This window comes from Cavia porcellus, unplaced genomic scaffold, assembly GCF_034190915.1.
Source record: "Cavia porcellus strain 051 isolate PalLab524CR breed Dunkin Hartley unplaced genomic scaffold, mCavPor4.1 scaffold_2, whole genome shotgun sequence".
NCBI classification, from domain to species: Eukaryota; Metazoa; Chordata; class Mammalia; order Rodentia; family Caviidae; genus Cavia; species Cavia porcellus.
In genome coordinates, this window is record NW_026947485.1 from 72,837,042 (window position 1) to 72,857,879 (window position 20,838).

Genomic DNA, 20,838 nt, shown 5'->3' on the forward strand with positions numbered 1-20,838 from the left:
CACCACCGCCCACAGGAAGCCTGCAACAAACACCTCAACAACAGAACGCACTCAGCAAAGGAGGAGCAGCTCCCACCTGTCAAGCACTCGGACTACAACCGTTACTTTTAGAAAACACCACTTTGGACTGCTTGGAGCCTGGGAGGCCCTGCAGAGAGAACGATGGAGACAATAGATATATAGGCAGGCTGCACAGGCAATAAAACTATAGGCGAGAGCCAGGCTTGTCAGTAATAAGAAAGCAGTGAGAAATTTGATAACTAGATTAAAAGCTTAGAAGGTAGTTAAAATGAGAGGTATCACCATGAGCTCAGGATTTCAGATCATGCCTGCATTTGTGTGGGTGTGTACATGTCTGCCTGCAAGGGCACATATGTCTAAGTGTATTCTATCACTGTCTAATGAAATAATCTGTCAGAAACAACAACAAACTAAATAAAAGCAGCTCCTTGGCTTTCATACAAATACCATTTTTCTACGAAAGAGCAATAGAAAGCTTAAGACATGGGCCAATTCCAAACTGGAATAAAGTCCATACAAAGACAATCTGGGAATCCTGCTGCACCATATAGCAACAGAGTCATTAAAGAGAGATGCAGACATGTGAGGAGTGGTGGAAGGGGCCAAATTGGGGTAATTTTGAGAATTAGCATAAATGACAGTGACATACATTCAAAATGTATAATTTTTAAATGAACAAATTGAAAGTTTGATGAAAAATGGAATACTAACATAGTCGTAAAGTATATCTTTGTAAAAATACTTATCATTAACTGGCTTTGCAATGGAGAAATTTGGCAGATACCATCTTAGTTAAGAGAAAACAGTAACATGTTGAGTAATGGGACAAACACACTGCACACCACCCCAAGATGCAATGAGAGAACACAGTGTCCATGATACTCTTGCAAAAGATGCGTAACTTAAAGTCAGTAATGAAAAGACACAGACAACTCAAGACTGAAAACCTGTAACCCTCAAAAGCATCGAGGTACATGAAGGAGAAATCAGACATATGTACAAAATTCTCTAGAGATGGAGGAAGAAGAAAAACAGTGTGGAGGAAAAGGTGACTGGTTGTATAACAATATTAAGTCAATAAGCAGAAGAGAGAGTAAAATATCAAAGGGAAACTACCTATCTACTGACTACTTTGTTTGTATTTTTATATGCACAGTGATAGAAGGAGCAGTTCCTAACCCTTTCTGTCTACTGTCTTCTTACAGAGTTGGATAAGACCTATGAATTCACTCTCATAACACTACCTTTACATAAAATAAAATAAATAGTTACAAAGAAAACCAACTAATGATTATCAAAATGTTAAAAACATGTGGCATAGCACTATATGTAACAATGTATTTCTTCAAAATAGATGATTTTCCAAATATATATTTGCTCCTTGTAAGAGTGAGATCAACAGAGCATAGCCTGTGAGGTTTTCATGATGACAGTTCAGAATATCTAAAACAACTGTAATGTGTAGTCTAACATGAATTAAAACAAAATGAGACTTCTAAATATCACTGAGAACTGATAATTTTTTTAGTCCTTTCCATTATTGTTTAGGAAGCAGTTTGAAGAGGAGAGAACAACACTTGTCTAAATTATCATATCTGTTAAGAAAAAAATCCCAGTTAATAGTTTGCTGCATTTCAAATTGCTGTACTGATATATGCAATCACATAGCAACAAACTAACACATCTGATGACAAGTTAATACCTCGTAAACAATCCACAAAAATCATGAAGATTCTAAAAAATCGGACTATTCTCATCCATATATACCCAACTATAATGTATTAGGTTATGGGACTATGGTTAAGATTTATAGTATCAAATTATCTCTCTGTACCTGTAATTTTGCCAATTTCATATACAATAATTTTTTTTTGAGACAAGGTTGCACTATCCAGTTCAAGCTGGCCTTGAACTTACTGTGTAACCCAGACTGGCCTCTAATTTGTAGCAATCCTCCTTCCTCAGCCTCCCAAGTTCTGGGATTATAGGCGTGAGCCACCACGCCAGGCTTTACACTGAATTTTAAAAGCAAAAGATTAGGGGCTGGGGATTTAGCTCAGTGGCATAAGTGCCTGCCTTGCAAGCAGGCAGTCATGAGTTCGATCCCTGGTACCGATAAAAACGAAAAAAAGACAAAAAAAAAAAGCAAAAGATTACCTTTTTAAATGAATATTTGGCAGATTTAAATAAATCTGTTAATTATTTATAATTGTTAAAAGGATGATAAATTTAACTACTTCTAACATATATAATCAGAAGATTACTGAATAGCCATCTGATACATGTAGACATTAAAAAAGTAAAATTTAAAACATGAATCCTAACTAAGTCCTCTTAATTTAGATATTATCTAAATGGAATATTTCTTCATTGCACATATTTAAGTTTAAAATAAACTATTAAGAACATTAAAAACAAACATAAGAATATTTCATTGAAATCTCATTTGAATATCAACATTAAAATCAAGAACACTACCACAGTTTGGAACAAATATTAGATATGGGAAGTTAATTACATTAATTCTAAACATGGCCTTTGCTAATAAGATCTCCCTGCTTTTCCAATACTCTACTGAAGTACAGTGGTATATTGCAACTTAAAAGAATAAAACAAATATATATTACCTAGTTACTTTGCAGCCTGATTCAATTAAGTCATTTTCAAAGTCAAGCAGGCTGGAGGGCAGGTTATACTCCAATGGAGATGTCAGTCTTTTCAAACGCAATAGACCAACACAAAATTTTGCTCCCATCTCTTCTAATTCTCGAGTACCAATCTGTAGCCCCTAAAAATAAAGTAATTTTATACATGTAATTATAAATCAGAAAGTTTGCTTTTATCTAGCTGTAGCTCATTAAAATAATATAAACATTATAACTATCTTAACAATATTTAAAAATTGATAAGGGAATAGGATATATATTATTATATGTCTCCTCAATATGAATTCAATTATTTTAGGTCACAAAGGAAAACAACTATCTTAATAGGCTATTTCTAAAAGGTCTACTTTCACCCACTCAGGCAAATTAGTTTTACCAACAAACTGGGAAAAGAAAAATAAATGAACATTTTATGATTCATGTTTTTCTTGCAGTTCATGAGTGAAACCATGTATTCATCAGCTCTTGCTAGTATGTTTTGCAATTCACTACTCTGGTTGCCAGAGTTGAAATACTACAGTGTTAAGTCAAAGCTCCAATATGTACATTTGAACATTACCTTTTAGATACTTGCACTGTGTGATTTTATTTTTACTGTGTGGTTTTTTTAAGCCAATAAAAAAGTAACTGTCAGAAAAAGAACCAAATATAAGTCGATGAAGTATTAGCCAAATAGTTTTCTGTGTTTCATGTCAAGTAAGAATGTCTATTTCAAGTAGGGAAGCAACTAAGAGCTGAAGGCAGGGGAGGGGAGGGGACGTAAAGAGAAATGAGAGTCACATTGCATGTACCAACTCCCCACAGTGAGTGTGTTTATGACACACTGCACACATGGACTAATACAACATTTAAAAAAAAGAACACCTATTTCAAATTCTATTAAAGCAAAAAGAAAATTCTGTCTCAATTTCCCTACTCCTTCTTTAACCAACAGTTTCCCAATACACAATATAAAGATTACTGAAAGTTAAATGTTACCACATAAAACCATAAAGATGAGCTATTAAGATACTGCTTTTCTAAAATGAAAAAAATCCTTTTACCAACAAAGCCTATAGTTGTAGATGAGAGCAGATGTAATTAAAGAGAAGGTATGAAATACTTTTTCAGGCTAAATGAGTTCCTAAGGCACATGGTAACTAAAGAAAGTTAAACAAAGACTGCTACTCTGCATGAAGTACCCAGCTTTACAATGATTAGTTTTAATTTTTATTTGTTTGTTTGTTTAAATAATTTGGACATCTCCTTTATTCTAGGAAATACGCCCTAACTGACTAGTAGAACATTCATTTACCCTCTTAATTTAAGTGTTCTAAATCTGTTTCTGAATTAGGTAAAAGAAAATAAAAATATTTATAGTCTAAAATTAATAATATAAAAATGTTGAAGATGAAACTGTTTCTTAAAACATACCTATTAGCTAACAAGTTTAAAATGTACACCTATGTGCATGTGTGGAAACAGGGACTATATGGAAACTCTGTAGTTTCCACTCAATTTAATAAGAACCTAAAGTTTATCTTAAAAAGCTTAATAATTTTTTTAAAAGCATATGTTACTAAAGTCGTGCATGCTGGACATGAAAAAAAAAAACTGCTTAGTGAAAAACACTTCTCATTCATAGTTTTTTGTTGTGGTGGTTTGGTTTGGTGTACAGTTTAGGCAGTTTTTTTGGGTGTTGGGCCCAGGGCCTTGTGTCTTTCTTTCAAGTGTTCCATCTCCAGCTTTCTTGTGGTTTTAAACCAATGAATGCTCTCTGAACTAAATTACAGAAAGAAAAATGAGTATTTATTAGATATCCATTTTATTTTTAAGTTTACACAGTTACATTTCCAAAGAAAACTTCTTAGAAAATTGCCTTACCATTTTGTTTCAAAATATTTTTGCTTTTTCAATGACCAAAAAATTTATTGAAATATAAAAATATTCTGAAAAGTCCAATGAAAGTCTCAGTCTAACACAAATATAAAAGAATACTCAGTGATCTTAAGAGGCTCCTAAGTCCCATGGGCTCGCACCCCTGAGCCTTCCTCCCGCAGGCTGCTGCTTTCAGATAGTGAGCCTTTAAGTCGCTTTTCCACCCCGCAAACACTAACCTGCTCCCTGTGAAGTAATTCAGTCTGCTTCTACACATCCCATGGCCCAGGGTTTCTCCCAAGAGTCATGCATGCTCTCATGCAAGAGTGGCCCTCAGTTTTGTTCCCTGGCACACACCCATGCAAGGCCAGTGAGATGTGCAAGCCTTGTGGAAACTGCCCACCGACACACCAATGACGGACAGGGCCTGGCTGCAGTGGGACCAACACTGTTATTCTTTCCCCACTGTCACCGGCACTGTGACCAATGAAAAATTAGGGAAGAGTCAGCCAATAAAAAGTACTGGAATTTCAGTAAGTTATATTTCAGTAGGTCTCAAAAGTGCAAAGATCATTTGCAAATCAATGTAATTTTCTTCTAGTCACAACAAAAAAATCATTGTGTAGGTTCTCCTAAACTTTTGATATCAACTATTTCATGTCTGCTTTTCTAAAGCTAACCAATTAGATTTTTAACTCTTTCCCACCACAAAGTTAAAATCATCTTCAAGAAAGATATATAAAAATCTCTACCGGACTCAGTATCCTACTTTCCTATAACAAAAACCAAAAGAAGATGAAACAATGTGTGTTCCATTTCTATTAGCATAAAGTCCAAAAACCTCTGTGTGCCAAGGCAAGGAAAATACATTCAGCTTTGCTTACTGCTTATGTAAGGTCCAATTTATTGTCCATTAAGTCCTTAATCTTTAAAATTTAAAAAATCCTAAATTAGCTAGCACTTGACTGTCCTTAATTTCAAAAGTGAAACCTGGTTGTCTTAACAAAAGCCTATGACAAAAGAAGAACCATTTCAGTAAAGAAAAAAAAAATCAGGTAATGATATATGAAATTACAAGTCACATACAAAAAACTAAAGCAAATGAGTCACTTCATAAGTCTAACGTATTTAACTTTAAATGCATAAAACCATACTGACATTTAATTAATTAAAACTACAGAAATTTTTCATTAATAGCTCACTACTTACAGAGCAGCTTATAAATTACTAACCAGTATTTAAATGTGTGCTCTACTGTGCTTTCTTAAAAATTAGGAAGGTTAGTAGACTCAAACAATCAAGAATTTCTTAAAATCCTAAGGAAGCTATTTATTTTCAATTTTCATTTTTTATTAGCATATTTTTGCAGTACATATCGATTGCATTTCTCATAGGGAGTCAGTATTTGCACATAACACATCTTAATTCTTTCTTCATCCCCTATCCCTGCTCCCCTTCCTTCCCTCTATTACTTGGTCCTCTCCCTATCTGCGAAAGATCTATCTTCCTATTTCCTATTATCTATCTTTTATTCTGCTCTTTATTTATATTTTTGGTTTCTTGTTTAAGCATGTGTGTCTGATTTATTTCACTTAACATTGTCTCTAAGTGTATTAATTTTCCTACAAATGACCTAAGTTTAACCTTCTTTACTCAGAGCAATACTTTATATAAATACCACATTTTTTATCCACGTACTGATGGACATATCTATTATAAATTGTGCTGCTTTATAATATAGGTATACAAAAAAACCAACAGAAACAAAAGAACCAAAAAAACAAAAAAAGGGGAAAAAAACCTCCAACCCTCACCACAAACTAGTCTTTATGACAGAATATGATTCAATTCCATTACTACAGTTACATATAACTTAAAACAAATGTCTACTTAGTGTGTAACTGACAATCATAAGCAAATGAAACAAGAGGCTATCTTCTTTGCTTCGTGCCTGAAAGTCACTGTGATGTGCTGTACCTTGTATTTTCCTTGGTCACAGCCACACAGCGTGCTCTCCATGGTGTAACTCCTCTGCACACCAATCTCCCGCCACACCACAACCCGCGCCGTGGACTCTTTAGATTTTTCTACCACAAAGCTACAGCTGCTCATACAAAATGCTGGAGCAATATGGCTCAGTATTTTTGGCAAGGTCTGTAAAAATAGAAATTATAAAATAAACCAAGAAACTATTTTAATTTAAAATTTGTTGATGAGTACTATACAGGTCCATGCTACTCAAACACCCCAAACATTCCACTTGCTAATTTAGAATTTTCTTGCTCTTCTAAACAAATAGTTACCAGTTAGGAAACATAAGGAAAGGAAGGAACACAACAACCAATAAGCACAACACACTCATTTAAGAAAACCTTGACTTAAAATATGAAGAAAAACAAGTTTAAAATAGTAAGAAAATTTATCTATGAAAGACTTAGAGATTAAATATCAATTATCTTTAAATTAATAAGTCAAAGAGAATCACAATCAAAGCAATCCCAAGATTTTCCAACTTAAAATTATTCTGCAGTTCACCTGAAAATGGAATATGAGAGTACACTCTGGGAAATTCTCAAAAAGAAAAAAAGGGGAAGCTATGAGTAGAGAAATGATGCAACTTAGGTTATCCACCACAAAAAAGATAAACTGTAACGCAGCCATACAGAGAGTCTAGAATGAAACCTAGAAGTTAAAACCAAAAGTGTTAGTTATCATCAGAGAAAAGACTCATAATTCAATATTGATGGGCCAAGTATTAAGATAAAAGACAAGAATTAAGAAAAAAGAATCTGAAGTCACTCCTCATTAAATGAAATCCAAAAGGCATTAAAAATAAGATACCAAATGATAAAAGTTTTAAACTACTACATAGCACAAATAAATTAAAAAACATTTATGATGTATCCAAAGAGTTATTTTAAAAATAGTAAATAGATAACCAGTATAAATGCTAATAAATGAGAAAAGGCTATTTTAAAAGAGATCACAAACTGGGATGGGGAAAGGTGAAAAAAAAAGGGAAAAGATTATATATATACGTATCTATATGTACACACAACAGATAATTACTAATTTCTGTTATCTCATCAAAAAGAATGGTTTGTGCTCTCATTGTTTGATTGATCATTTTTTCATGCCTATATCTTGTAATCAGAACAACTACTTTGACAATAACAATATGCAATATAGTAACCATTGTTAATCTATTATTTTGTTTTGAAATTTGTATCATTTTTATTCTTTTTTCACTTTAAAATAAAAAAATTTTAACTGCAAAATATGAAAAGACCCTCACCTTCAATTATAATTACGTAAACTGTGATAATCAAATATTATTTTGTTATGACAAAGTAGATATAATATATAATGATGTGAACTATCATTCATGGTACAATTTTTGAGAGTATCATTTTGTGTAATCTTTACAAGAACAATTTGGCAGGGTAATCAAATGACCACTAACAAGGGACTACTGCACAAATAGTATAATTTTGCTAATTGTGCTTTTGCAAAATGCACAATGGAAATCTCACATGACCATTAAAAAGACTGACATCCAAATATGATGTCAAAAAATGGTCAACAAGTATTAGTATATGCAAAAGCAAATCACTGTTTTAAAAGAAAACCAAAATAAAGACTGATGTTGTACATATAAACATTTAAAGCGGGATGGGGTTTAGGGGCAAGTCTCCTAATATACATGGTCAAACAGACTAGCATTATGAGAATGACTGAGAGATGACTAACTTTATTTCTAGAGTGTTTCCATTTTTTATACCAGTCTAAACTTTTTTTTTAATTTGGGAAGATGAAAAAAGAGAAAGGAAAAACACCATAAAAAGAAATGTTCTTTCAAATTCTGCTATGAGCTGTGGTTATGTCACCAAAGGGCTTCTTGGGAAACAAGCTGGGGGGCTTGGTTAGGCATCACCATGGCAGGAAGGACATGGTGATGGAGTGGAAAGCACAGAAGATCTGAATTGTAAACATATCACAACCATCCTAGACACCTAAGTAACGGAAGACCCACAAGTTTTACTTCACTAATTTGTATACTAGCAATGACATTAACTGCCTGTATTACAGAATACTGAAGCAAAAAGAAACAAATAACCAAAAATGAACTTCACACAAAAGCTATATGGTAAGGATTTTCTGAACAGAACCCAATGGCACAACAAACAATATGGAAAATCAACAGATGAGATCATATCAAATTTAAAAACTGCACAGAAAAGAAAAGCAACACAGCAAAAATACAACCTATGGAATGGGAAGATATGTCAAGTACAGCTACAAATTTCCTGTCACAAATTTAATCATTATGTATAAACTTAAAGTTAATTAATAAAATAATTAACTTAATTAAAAATAAACTTAATTTTTAAAAACCACTTTTGCTAGCTATTTCTTGAATAGAGAACTAACTCTGGAATATATAAAGAGCTCAAGGAAAATGAAACCCAAAATAAAAGACTCAATCAAAAATGGACAATTAAAATGAATAGATATTTCTCAGAAGCAGCAAAATAATCAACAAATAGAGTGTGGCCTATACCAGACTTGAGATTTACAGAACTGTAAGTTAATGAATTTAGATTGCTTTACATCCCTGTACAGTATTTGTGGTCGTGTGTTACAGCAGCAAAAGGAATAAATGCATAAGAACACCAAATTTGAGAAACATTTTCTTCTTTCTGTACCCACACCCGAACAACCTGGAAATACCAGATGGTCACTAGCAGGTGAACAATCTGAGGAGCCTGAAAGAAATACAGTCCAACTGTGTTTAATGGAATTACGAGCCACATATGGTCATAAAACCATTAAGGGGTCATGAAACCATTTGAAGTATCAACCAGCATCTTAAGAAACGTACTGCAGGGTGAAAGCGAATCACTTATTTTGTCTAACCCACAGAATTATTTTATGTTTCCTTTTATAACAAAATCCAGGTATTTAACCAAGTAGAGAAATTTAGGTCAAGACAATTAATAAAATACTAAGAAAACTGAGAACAAAGATATTTAATTTCTCTTTTACAGCGGGACTATATCTTGTGTTTTCCTCCCACATGTCTGCCTATTCCCTCATCAACCCATCTAACATCTTTACTGAGTGGTCATGGGAATAACATACCATGCTACATAGCGAACAAATGAGACACATCTGGTAGGCTCAGGGAACTTATTATTCAGTATGAAGAAAAATACATTAATCAAACAACACACAAAAATTAACAATATAATTCTTAAATGAGGGAGATATTGTCTTATGAATGTGTAATCCTATTTATTTCCAAGAGAGTAAGTCAGAATTCCTCAAAAGTGAAATACAATGTATAAACAAGCATGGTGATGGTGGTGATGTGATCCAGAGAACAGTACTGGAAAGGTCTTGAGTTTGCTTTTGTCAGCTTTGTTCAATCCTCTGGGCCTCTTGCTAATCCCACTTTTATAACATTATCTGGATCTAGATTAAATATTTCTCTTCATATCCCTGAGCTTTGGTCATCTAATTCATTTAATGTGGCCTAACTTAATAAGGCTCAAACTCTCCAAAGGTAGTGGCAGTAACATTTGTTGAATGTTGACATGGACATTTTACTTACATTCTGGGGGTTTACCTTCACTCTTATTCTGAGGTTGCTCTCTCTCTCTCTCTCTCTCTCTCTCCCTCCCTCCCTCCCTGCCTCCCTCCATATGTGTCTCTCTCTCTCTCTTTGATTTAATTTACTTCTTTCTTGTTTCTTTTCAGAATATTCCTTGTTTCTGGCAAGTAGCTTCTAGATTATGGGCAAATTTTTTGACACTTTCAATATCTGAGAAGATATTCTTTGCTTTCTTACTTTCTGATAAGATGAAATACCAAATTTGTAAGTTGGAAATCTAGCTAAGAAGTTTGAAAGATAACTCCACTACGTTTTTGCTTACAGTGTTGTTGCTGAGAAATGAGATTCTCATATGTAATCCTTTGCAGGAGGATCTAAAACTTAAAGAGAAATTTCTGAGAAGTTAGTGATTTTCCTATGCATCATCAGTGATCAACTAGAGGCAGGGAGATAGGGGAGTAGATTTCATTCCCAGCTACAGTATTCAAAAATCTCTGGAACTGAATCTAAAAAAAGGTCACACATATTTGGAGAAATTTTATGTCTTTAAAAATAAAAAAAAGGAAAACTGAGTAAGACAGGTAATGTTCACAGTAGCTATGCTATACATTATTATAATAATTCTCTCCAACATAATCTAGGTTCAATGCTACTCCGATCTACATTCAAACAGAGCATGTCCCAAACTGATTCTATAATTCATCAAGAAGAACAGACAAAACAAGAGTCAAGCAAATATTTTAAAAGAGTAACAAAGGAAGATTTACCCTCCCAGATATCAACACTAATTATAAACACAGCAGAATGATAATGACATGCATGCACAGAAACAGGAACAATGATAATTATAACGACTGGTGGGCTCACAATATATGCACACAATCAAGAAGCATGGGACATTAAAAGATGGCTTCCCCAACATACACAGAAAGGATGCAATGCATGGTCAACGGTGCTGAGACAAGTAACTAAGAGCAAAACAAGACCAGATCTCTGTATCTCACATAAAAATAAATTCCAAATACATGAAAAATCTAAACATGAAAAGCAAATCTTTATGATGAAAGATCTGAAACAAAAAGGGGAAGATGTTAACATTTATTGAATTTGAGTAGTTTGTAAATGTTAAATTATATTTTAGAGTTTCGTATGTTTCAAATTCAAAAGCTCAGGAACTGTTCGTAACAGTTACCCTGTATCCCGTATCTTCCATGACATCACAGGAAGTTGCGCTGTCACTGGTATGCCACACTGTCTCCTTGATACTGCAGCCATACATGAACACATTCTTCTTTCGGGAATGGCCATGGTAATCACAATAAACCTTGAAAAGATAGTATGTGTTAAAAATTAAAGGCCTTCAAATTTATGTATTGTCAAGAAAGGTAGTATCAAGCCAATGAATAGTTAAATTCTGTATTTCTTGATCTTTTTATTGTAAAATAACTAGCATTTAATAAGTAATAATATCTACTTTAGAATGGATCTACAATTAATTCCAGAATTGCTAAGTCTTTTGAGGTCTTAAACTGATATACATGTTCTACCCTTTCTATTCTATCTACTACTCACCATTTAAAACACAATAAATTCAATTATAGTTAAAATCCACAGCCACCATCATCTGCTCAAAGACTTGCTAAAACACTGACGTAATTTAAGAGTATGAAAATGATTTCATGAAAAATTATTTAAAAGTTTTCAATATAATGTTGAAAAGCATCATTTTAAAAATAAAAAAACGATAAAGTCCCAGTCAACTTTAACCTTCCACAAAGTTCTCCTTTTTTCAAGATGGGTACTGGTGAGGTTGCTCAGGCTGGCCTTAAGACTATCTCCCTCTGTCTTCCAGGGATGAGGTTACACACATGGGCCAGTGCAGTTGATTTCCCAAGGTTTTTCCTATCTTTCCCCACAGAAGACAGACTAATTAGACATTAATATAACCAGAACACTAAAATAAAAACCTAGTGGGAACAGAACAAGAGTACTGTACATATAAAGTCCAGGACCGTCTCACACCATGCAGCCACATTCCCATGTATGTATGGAGACATCAGTTCCAGAGCTGAAAAAAGAACTCAGAAATCAGCTTCTACTAGCTTGAAATTTGGAAAATACATACTGTTACCTCAGTGTTGTTCAAACAGTGAATTTAAATATTACTAAAATTTATAACCATACAGCACCTACCTGGCAAAGCGCAAGATCCTGAGTTCGATTCTAGTACCAAATAAATAAATAATAAAACTTATAACCAAAGACTACCAATATATATAAATAAAGTATCAAAGTAAAACGCTTATAAGAATTATAAACAACCAATCTGATAAAATAAAAACGAATATATCATATTAACTTGACACCACAATTACCACACAGGATATGACTACAGAAAAAGACAGAAAGAGACATTTTTAAAACACTGCACTTGAAATTATCAACACAGCTTTTTATAACCAGAAAATAATATACAAAATTGTGAAACCATTAATCAATAAAACATCTTTTAACTCTCCAAAGTAAAAGCAACTTATTGCTGCTTACCAGAGGTAAACGCTTCACTGCAGCCAGGTACTGTAGCAGCCCCTTTGCATGGTAAATAGTAGGATGTAAATCTGGATTTGGACTTTGCCACTGTCTGTTCAAATCCTCCCCACTTAAAGAACAGCGATGACTACACAAACATAAGCATAAAAGGAGAAAAACTGGCACCAATAAACTCTTACATAGTTTATGACTTACTATGGTGAACTTATTCCTGTATTTCAAATAGGTGTACATTGTGGGTTCAAGTGAATATATATTATACTTCTCAAATATTTACTGAGTATTTGCTTATGTTTCCTGACCATGTTTTAAACAATTCAAGCAAGACCAAGATTTTAGGAAATCTTATTTTCATGGATACAGAATTCTTAAAATACCATACTGTATCCAGAACACAAAATATATTTTCATTTAAAAGTTTATTTTAGATAAATTCATGAACAAAAAAGTTTTCTTTTCTAGAAAAAATCATTGGGTTTGCTTTGTGAATTAACCTGGATACTACTATTTCACCAACTTTATATAGGACAACCACAGTAATCTACAATATTTTGGTAACTATTATTTAACTTACTTTCCATTGATGACACCATCTGGATTTAGCATAGGGACAATTTTAAATATATAGGACTCCCGTAAGCTCTGAGCAGTAGGGTTATTACTCATGAGATATTCCAATGTTCCTTTCATAACCCAACTTGCATTGGTTTCTCCAGGATGTACCCGAGCAGATAAGAAAACATAAGGGCGATTTCCTAAAGTACACATAAAATCTCAAATTAAAATGAGTAACTACTAAAAGTTTGTATGACATTTCACTTAAAAATGTCTCTACTCAGTAAATTCTGCTATAGATTCTCAGTGAAACTCAATATGCATATAGTAAAGCACAGTACATACATTACACTAGGCTCTATGGAGAAAACAAATACAAAAGCAATACAAACCATGTCCTGAAAGGAGCTTGAAGTATGAACAGTATTTAAGTACTGTCCTATTTATTTCCTGATGATTAATCTAACATGTAAAATTTTTTTAATGTAAACTTGATTTGAGAAAGAATTGTTAAGTTTAAAATATAAAACTATTTTTAAAACATCAAGGGTGAAAGAAAGACAATATAATCTTATTTCTAGTCTCACTATGATAAACACCAAGAGGTTAAAAAAAAAACAGTACTGTAGATCTGCTCAGAGATTTACCAAAAAAATTTTTCATTATGTGCAGATATATGTCTACAAAAAAATCATTCAACTCATTACTCAAGTTTTTATATAATGAGTTCTTTCTATTGCCTAAAAAATATGTTCTCATCAGTATCAGATACTGTGTACAACTATATCTTTTTTCTATCACAACTATATGTTGGTAGTAACTGAAAAATATAAATGGCAGTAGAAAACAAATAGCTGTTCAGAGAGGTAGCAATCAAAAAACTTGATAGATTTATGGTTTGTTTTATTTCTAAATACAATTGGCTGCCAATAAATTAATGGATGTCACCTGAACTTTGAATGCTATGCTGTATTCTAACTCACAATAGATTCTAAGGCTAAGAATAAGAAAATGGTTTCCTCCATCAAGATGCAGACTCTGAGGCTCAGCCCTGCATCCATGGCCAGGTCCCAAGAGAATCGGACAGAGCCTAGTCCTCTTAACATCTGCTCTTAGTATTATTTTCATTTTAAAATATACAGAAAGCAAAGAAAAATAAGTGACAACGATTGATAATCTGAGTGTAAGCAGACTTACTGAATTGACAGATATGTTCATAATAATTAGACTCTGGCATTGCCGTTATAGTCACCAAGGGACAGCTATTTCCAGACAAGGTTTCGCATAACACATCTTTTCGAAAATAGATTTGCTGAGGATTGTGTGCAGATTCCAATTTTTGAAGATGCATCTTGATAAAAATTTAAAAACAAAATATAAAATCATTTTAAAACTCCCTATAAAATATAGAAATAATGCATGGAGACCTACATATAACTAGAACTGAATCCAGTTCTTAAACTGTTATCTAAAAGTCTCACAGCCAGCTGAAGTTCAAACACCAGGGAAATTTGAGAAAGTGGCTAAGTACATATACCATTAACTATACCAAGTAAGGTTCATACAGAACAATAACATACAACCAGGTGAACAAAAATGTACCAAGTTACATTTTATATACATTCCTAATTATTTCCCTAAGATGCATTACCCCAAAATGGAGTTATCCAGTCATTAAGTCCATATTCTGGTGCCACAGCATTTGCTGCAGCAAGACTCCAGAACATTGTACCTTTACTGCAAGTTGTGACCTTCCTTAAATATACCAAGGCTCAATCGGAATTCTCAGCCTCTCTTGCTCTACAGACCGTGTTTTGTTTTGTTTTTTCTTTTCCTCTTCTCTTACACTTTAGAAGCTTGTTTCTAATTATATCACTCCAATTTCTTTCTTGTAAACTGATAACACATTCCTCATCTTTGGCCATCAGGATTAACTATTTTGTTCTGGCAATAAATCTACTACAGTTGGTCATTTAACTACTTGATTTAGTTTGTCTTGCTTTACAATGCAAATGTTTAAAACCTCAAAACAAAACAACTCATATCCGATACTCTAAGGAACTGGGATCTACAATTCCACAATGAAAGAGGTTTCTTACTAAAAAAAATTTTTGAATTTTTCCACATTACATCCACTTTTTCTTTTCTATGTGAGTCAATGCTTCTAGCTAAAATCAAGTAGAACTCTCACTTAGTTTAAAATCTGTTAATCATGGAATCTTAAAGAACTGTCAATTTCTACCAAAGATGGGGAGAAAAATCGTGTCAAATTTCCTTCATATTTTTTTCATTAAAGAATGCATTCCCACTTTTTGCTCTTTAATGTTTCCAATAAGCACTGTTTCTGAAACTTCCAACACTAATCCCTTTCCTTAAAATATTTAGTTAATTTTTCTTCAATTACCTGACACATAAACATAATTCACAATAATAGTCAACAATACAATTTAATTTGAATGCTCACCTGTAAAGTTGAATATGTATATGGATAGTGATAAGCAAAGTAGCAAACATCATCTTTATGTGGAAAATTTACAGTGAAAGTAATGGTGTAGTAAGATTTTCCCTTTTGTCCACCTGCAGCAGCTGAACTTCTTGAGAAGTGATTTCTACAATTGAAAAGCATATAAAACACATTTATTTCATCCACTGCCATGGAACTAGCAAAACACAAATGTGAAATACCCCATATAATAAATAATCTAAAGTCTTTAACAAGTAACAAATAAAGAGAAAAGGGAAGGTTATACATTTAAAAAATACTTGAAAGACCTATCAACAAAAATCAAATGTGATTTTGATTATCACGAAGTTGGACAGATCTTAGCTGACAAGCCATTTTAAACAGCCATTAAATAGTTGATGGATTTGTGTTTATTCTGACCATCTTTTGGTTCACTGATGCTGGAGATAATCACTTTTATACTTAAAAAATTGTAAAGAGTGATCATTAGTTGTGATTCTAATTGAAATAAGTCAATTGTACAACAATGTTTATGAGGAACCCAGGAAATTTGAACACTGACTGAATATTTCATATCAAGGAAATGTTTCTGAGCTATGAGAGTAGCATTGTAGTGTAACTGTTTTAGAAGCTCTTTGACTTTTAGGTACACAGTCAAATATTTCTTAATAAAATACCATATCTAGAAACTACTTTAAAAATTCAGTGTGGAAGTAGGGGTGAAAAAAGATCTAAAACAAAACTCCCTATGTGTCAATAATTGCTAAAACTGGCTAATAAAGCACCATCATCCTATTCTCTACATTTATAAATGTTTGAAGACTTCCATAATAAAAAGCATTTAATAACTTAGTTTTAAAGACTTTAAATATTACTAACATTGCATTTAAAGATGCTCCATCAACTAAATTTGTAAAATTCAAAATCCTCTTAAAAAAACCAGGGCTTATAGGTTACTTATTCATGAACTAATACTTAAGACTTTTTAAAAATTGGTATAGCCAATATTAACTGAGGCACTGTATTTTGACTAGATATTCAATGACAAGGATGAAGGGATATGCAAAATAAGAACTAGCCCCAGCCGAAAGAAGCTGCACATGCTATAATCCCAGCACTATGAAAATTAAGACAGAAAGGTCACAAACTGGAGCCCAGCCAGGGGAACTTTCCAGAAACTGTCTGAGGAAAAAAAAAAGAAAATCCTGGGTGCATAGCTCGGTGCAAAGGCCTTTGTTTCAATCACTACTATCACCAATGAATGAGTGAACTGGTCTAATCTCTGCCAATCTTTCCCCACAAAAGTGTAACATCTAACTGCGAAGGCACTTACATCACCACATAGTAGCTATATGCCAGTTCATACATTATCCAGTAAAACACACATTAGTTCATATACTGGTGAAAGGTAATTTTATTCCATCTTATAGGCAACATTAGAGGACACAGCTAATGTGAACAATTAAGACACAATGCAAAAATAGACTTCAATTCTTATTATCTGAACTTTAGTCTTCCTGAAAGCAACTATAACAGGGCCTGCTACATAGAAAATGGTTAATAAATATTTGTTGAATTGAACTAAACCCCAATTCTAGATCTGGAAATAAGGCAAGAAAAAACACAAAACTTTAAACAAAAAAAAATCACTATTCTTATAGAAACTAGAACAATTTGTGCTACAACCATTCATTTTGTTATGTGAAAAGACATTATTCATTGACTGATTTCTATCATGTAAAAGCATTGAAGCATGAAAATATGTCTTTAAAAATATTGTTTCATCCTTTAACAGTCTGAATACCAAAATCCGATCAAGCACTAACTACCTGTATCACTACCTCACTCTAACTTTGTAAGGATGATCACAGAATATTTTTTATCCATCTACCATTAAAAGAAATGAGATGCATTCAATTGCAGATGACTTACGTATTACCTCTGTTCTTGTTCCTCATTTATTTGCTACTTATTGTGCTAATAAAAACAGGGAAGAAACCTTACTGAGATAAAGTCCAACAAACATTTTTACTCCCAGAAAGCAACAGCACCCAAAGATTTTTCCAATGCCATGTCATCAACTATTAAAACAGTTTATTTGTAAGTCATCTTTGTTTAACTGGCAAAGCTGAAAAAGAAAGGATATTAGTGCTAGTGAAGCACAATGTTAAAAGACAAAACTTACTACAAAGAAACTCCGAGATGGATAACAACAAGAGAGGGTAAGGTGGGAGGCCAACTGGATTAAACTGTGAAAACAAACTGCATGCAGAAATAGAGTAACAATGGAAAGAAAGGAATATGAGAATCATATGGTATTTACAAGTACAGCTAAACAATACTGCGATTATCCAAATGAATAAATAATTATTATTTTCTTTTTTCTCTAAGCTACTTCCCAATCTAGAATTAGGATCCAGTTCAATTCAACATGCACTTATTTCTAACTTACTAAAGTAGAGTACCTATTTTAAGACAAAGATAAACTATGAAAATTGATACTATGGAATACATCTCCAGTTGAAATAATTTTGAAATTAAAATTGTGTGGTAACACATACAAGAAGTGAAAGTAATTATATTTGGTATTACAGGAACAAAAAAATCACTCCAAATTATTACCTGTTATAATTGTTAATTTCAGTTTTCACTAAATGAAGACTCCAGAATTTTAAATACTTTTCAAAAGCTAAGGACACATAACTAAGTGGTGAAAACAACATTTGGATCTGAGTCTGTTTTTTAACATCCTTACACATTTTATTTCTACTATCCTCACATCAGATATATAGATCTCAAGTTCCAAAGGACTCTTCAAAATTGCTAACACACATCATTACAATACTAAGAATGCAATAATAATTCTACTTTTTACCTTTACAGTGAAACTGAAGCTACTATCCTCATTTTGTATGCTGGTATCCCATTATTCCTAGAATACTTACTTATAGTAACAAATGTCAGTTCCCATACGAATCCACCATGGTCTGGCATTTAATGCTTCCTGAACTGAATACATGAGTGGTTGCATACCTTGGAGAGAGAGAGAAAGAAAGAGAGAAAAGGAAAGTTTTAGAGAGAATTCTTTTTAGAATTTTTAACTTCAAAATTAATCTTGCTTTTGCAGAAAGCACTAAACTTCAGGAAAACTAAAATAAGTTATATTTTGTTTAGTATACATTAAAGAAATGGGCCAGAGATACAGCTCAGAGGCACAGTGCCTGTCTGGCAAGTGCAAGGTCCTGAATTCAATTCTCGGTACCAAAAAAGAAAAGAAAAAAGTGAGAAATTTTTAAAAATCTAAGTTAATAACATAAGCCACATATGGCAGTGTACATTTATGCATAACCCTAGCACTCTGGAAGGCTGAGGCAGAAGGATTACAAACTCAAGCTTACTGTGGGCAGTTCAGTGAAGGGCTTGGGGATATAGCTCAGTCTGAAGACCCTGGATTCAATCCCAAGCACCACTAAAATAATAATTATTATAATGTAATATACTTTTAGTTTAAATGAGGATTACAATTTTAGAATGAAGGGACATTAAATCTTTTCCATTGAATTTTATAAATGATGTCAATGAAACATAGCATATTCCTTGAAAACATTACCTTTTACCTTCTCCATAAAAAATAGCTGTTTACAGTGAAAGGAGAGAAAAGACTGCAAAATTGTATTAAGAACTACATGGCTTATTTTCTTAGGTATTAAAAAAATGCTTTCCACATGAATTTTAAGATAACTGTATTTAATTTGCTAATATAATGCACTAGGTTTCCAACTAGAATTGAATTAAATTCATGTGTTAATTTAGGAAGCCTGACAACTTTTACTGAGATCTACTTTGACTTTCTTTAAATTCTATTCAAGGGAGGCGGAACAAAGATGGCAGATAGATAACAGTTGGCTACAAAGGCTCCCTGAGATAGTCAACTTGGAATTCAACATAATACAGCGTGGGGAGCCCCGAACAGAGGGAGATGAATTCTCTCATCCCAAGAAGAAAGTAAGGTGGGAAGAACCAATCAAACATACAGTCCTGGTTCTATTATTGGAACAGCTATAAAGTTCAGCACTTCCCCACAGTGGGCAACTTGCTGAGTTCCCGCCGCTTCAACTCACTGGAGGCGCAGTCACACGGAGGTTGGAGGTCAGCAAGCCAACGGAGAGCTGGCAGAGAGCCTGCATCAACCTGTGGTAAGTGACGGGAGTGGAGCCATTCCACAGAAAGGGGGGCTTCAGCAGACGACATTCTGGGACCAGGCAGGACTGGCAAGTACAAGGGGCAGCAGTGACTTCAGTCAGTTGTTCCCATCTTGAATGGGATTGGTGGAGTGAGCTAGGCCTGGATCACACGACCTGGCTGAGACCCAATAGGTTATCTGAAATCAGTTCCCTATGGCAGCAGCACACACTAACGCAGTGAAGCCTCAGAAGTTTGACTGACCCGAAGGGGAGGCAACATACAATAATACAATGCAGGCCTCAGCAGCTTGACTGATCCAAAGGGGAGGGGCCATCAAACACTGCCCCTAACTGCAACTCACTAGTATGCTGCAGTGAGAAGGGTCAGCTAGCCAGTTTGCTTGAGAAGAATTGTAACCAACAAAGAAAGAAACTGGGGCCTCGTGGAAGAAACAAAAAGATAGGAAGAGGAAGCAACAACAAAAAGTCCCCAGGTCCCAACCCTGAGAACATGAACCCAGGACAGGTAAACACAAAGGAAAATGAGAACAGCAAACATGCAGTATCACATATGGCACCAGTGGACATCAAGAGATATATTTGGGACCTCATAGACGAATTCAAAAGTGAAACATTTAGCCAAGTAAAGCAAGATATAAGAAGATTAATAAAAGAGATGCTAAGCACCCCTCAAGCAGACACAGATGGAAGAAGGGAGGAACTCAAACAAAGGAGAGAACCATTTGATGAAGAATATAAAAGAAAATATAGAATACAACAAGGTCCACCTTACAAACAGGTCCACCAAGAAGCAGATTCAAAGAGATTACCAGGAAATTAAAAACTCCATTGAAAGCTGGCAAAACTGCTTGAACAAAACTAAGGATAGATTATCCAAACTGGAGGACAGTTTTGCAATGTGGTATT

At 33.7% G+C, this 20,838-nt stretch overlaps 1 protein-coding gene across 7 annotated transcripts in view; it reads right to left on the reverse strand.

Moving 5' to 3' along the window:
- Window positions 1-20,838, reverse strand: part of Agtpbp1 (ATP/GTP binding carboxypeptidase 1) — a 191,103-nt gene that overhangs the window by 16,531 nt on the left and 153,734 nt on the right. For all 7 annotated transcript variants that reach the window (XM_063243743.1, XM_063243735.1, XM_063243729.1 and 4 more), the window contains 8 exons: window positions 18,673-18,760; window positions 15,728-15,872; window positions 14,461-14,614; window positions 13,283-13,463; window positions 12,706-12,835; window positions 11,351-11,482; window positions 6,522-6,698; window positions 2,649-2,809 (listed from right to left, as the gene is read on the reverse strand). In XM_063243743.1, the coding sequence (XP_063099813.1) occupies window positions 2,649-2,809; window positions 6,522-6,698; window positions 11,351-11,482; window positions 12,706-12,835; window positions 13,283-13,463; window positions 14,461-14,614; window positions 15,728-15,872; window positions 18,673-18,760 (1,168 nt within the window). The remainder of the gene's footprint in view (window positions 1-2,648; window positions 2,810-6,521; window positions 6,699-11,350; window positions 11,483-12,705; window positions 12,836-13,282; window positions 13,464-14,460; window positions 14,615-15,727; window positions 15,873-18,672; window positions 18,761-20,838) is intronic.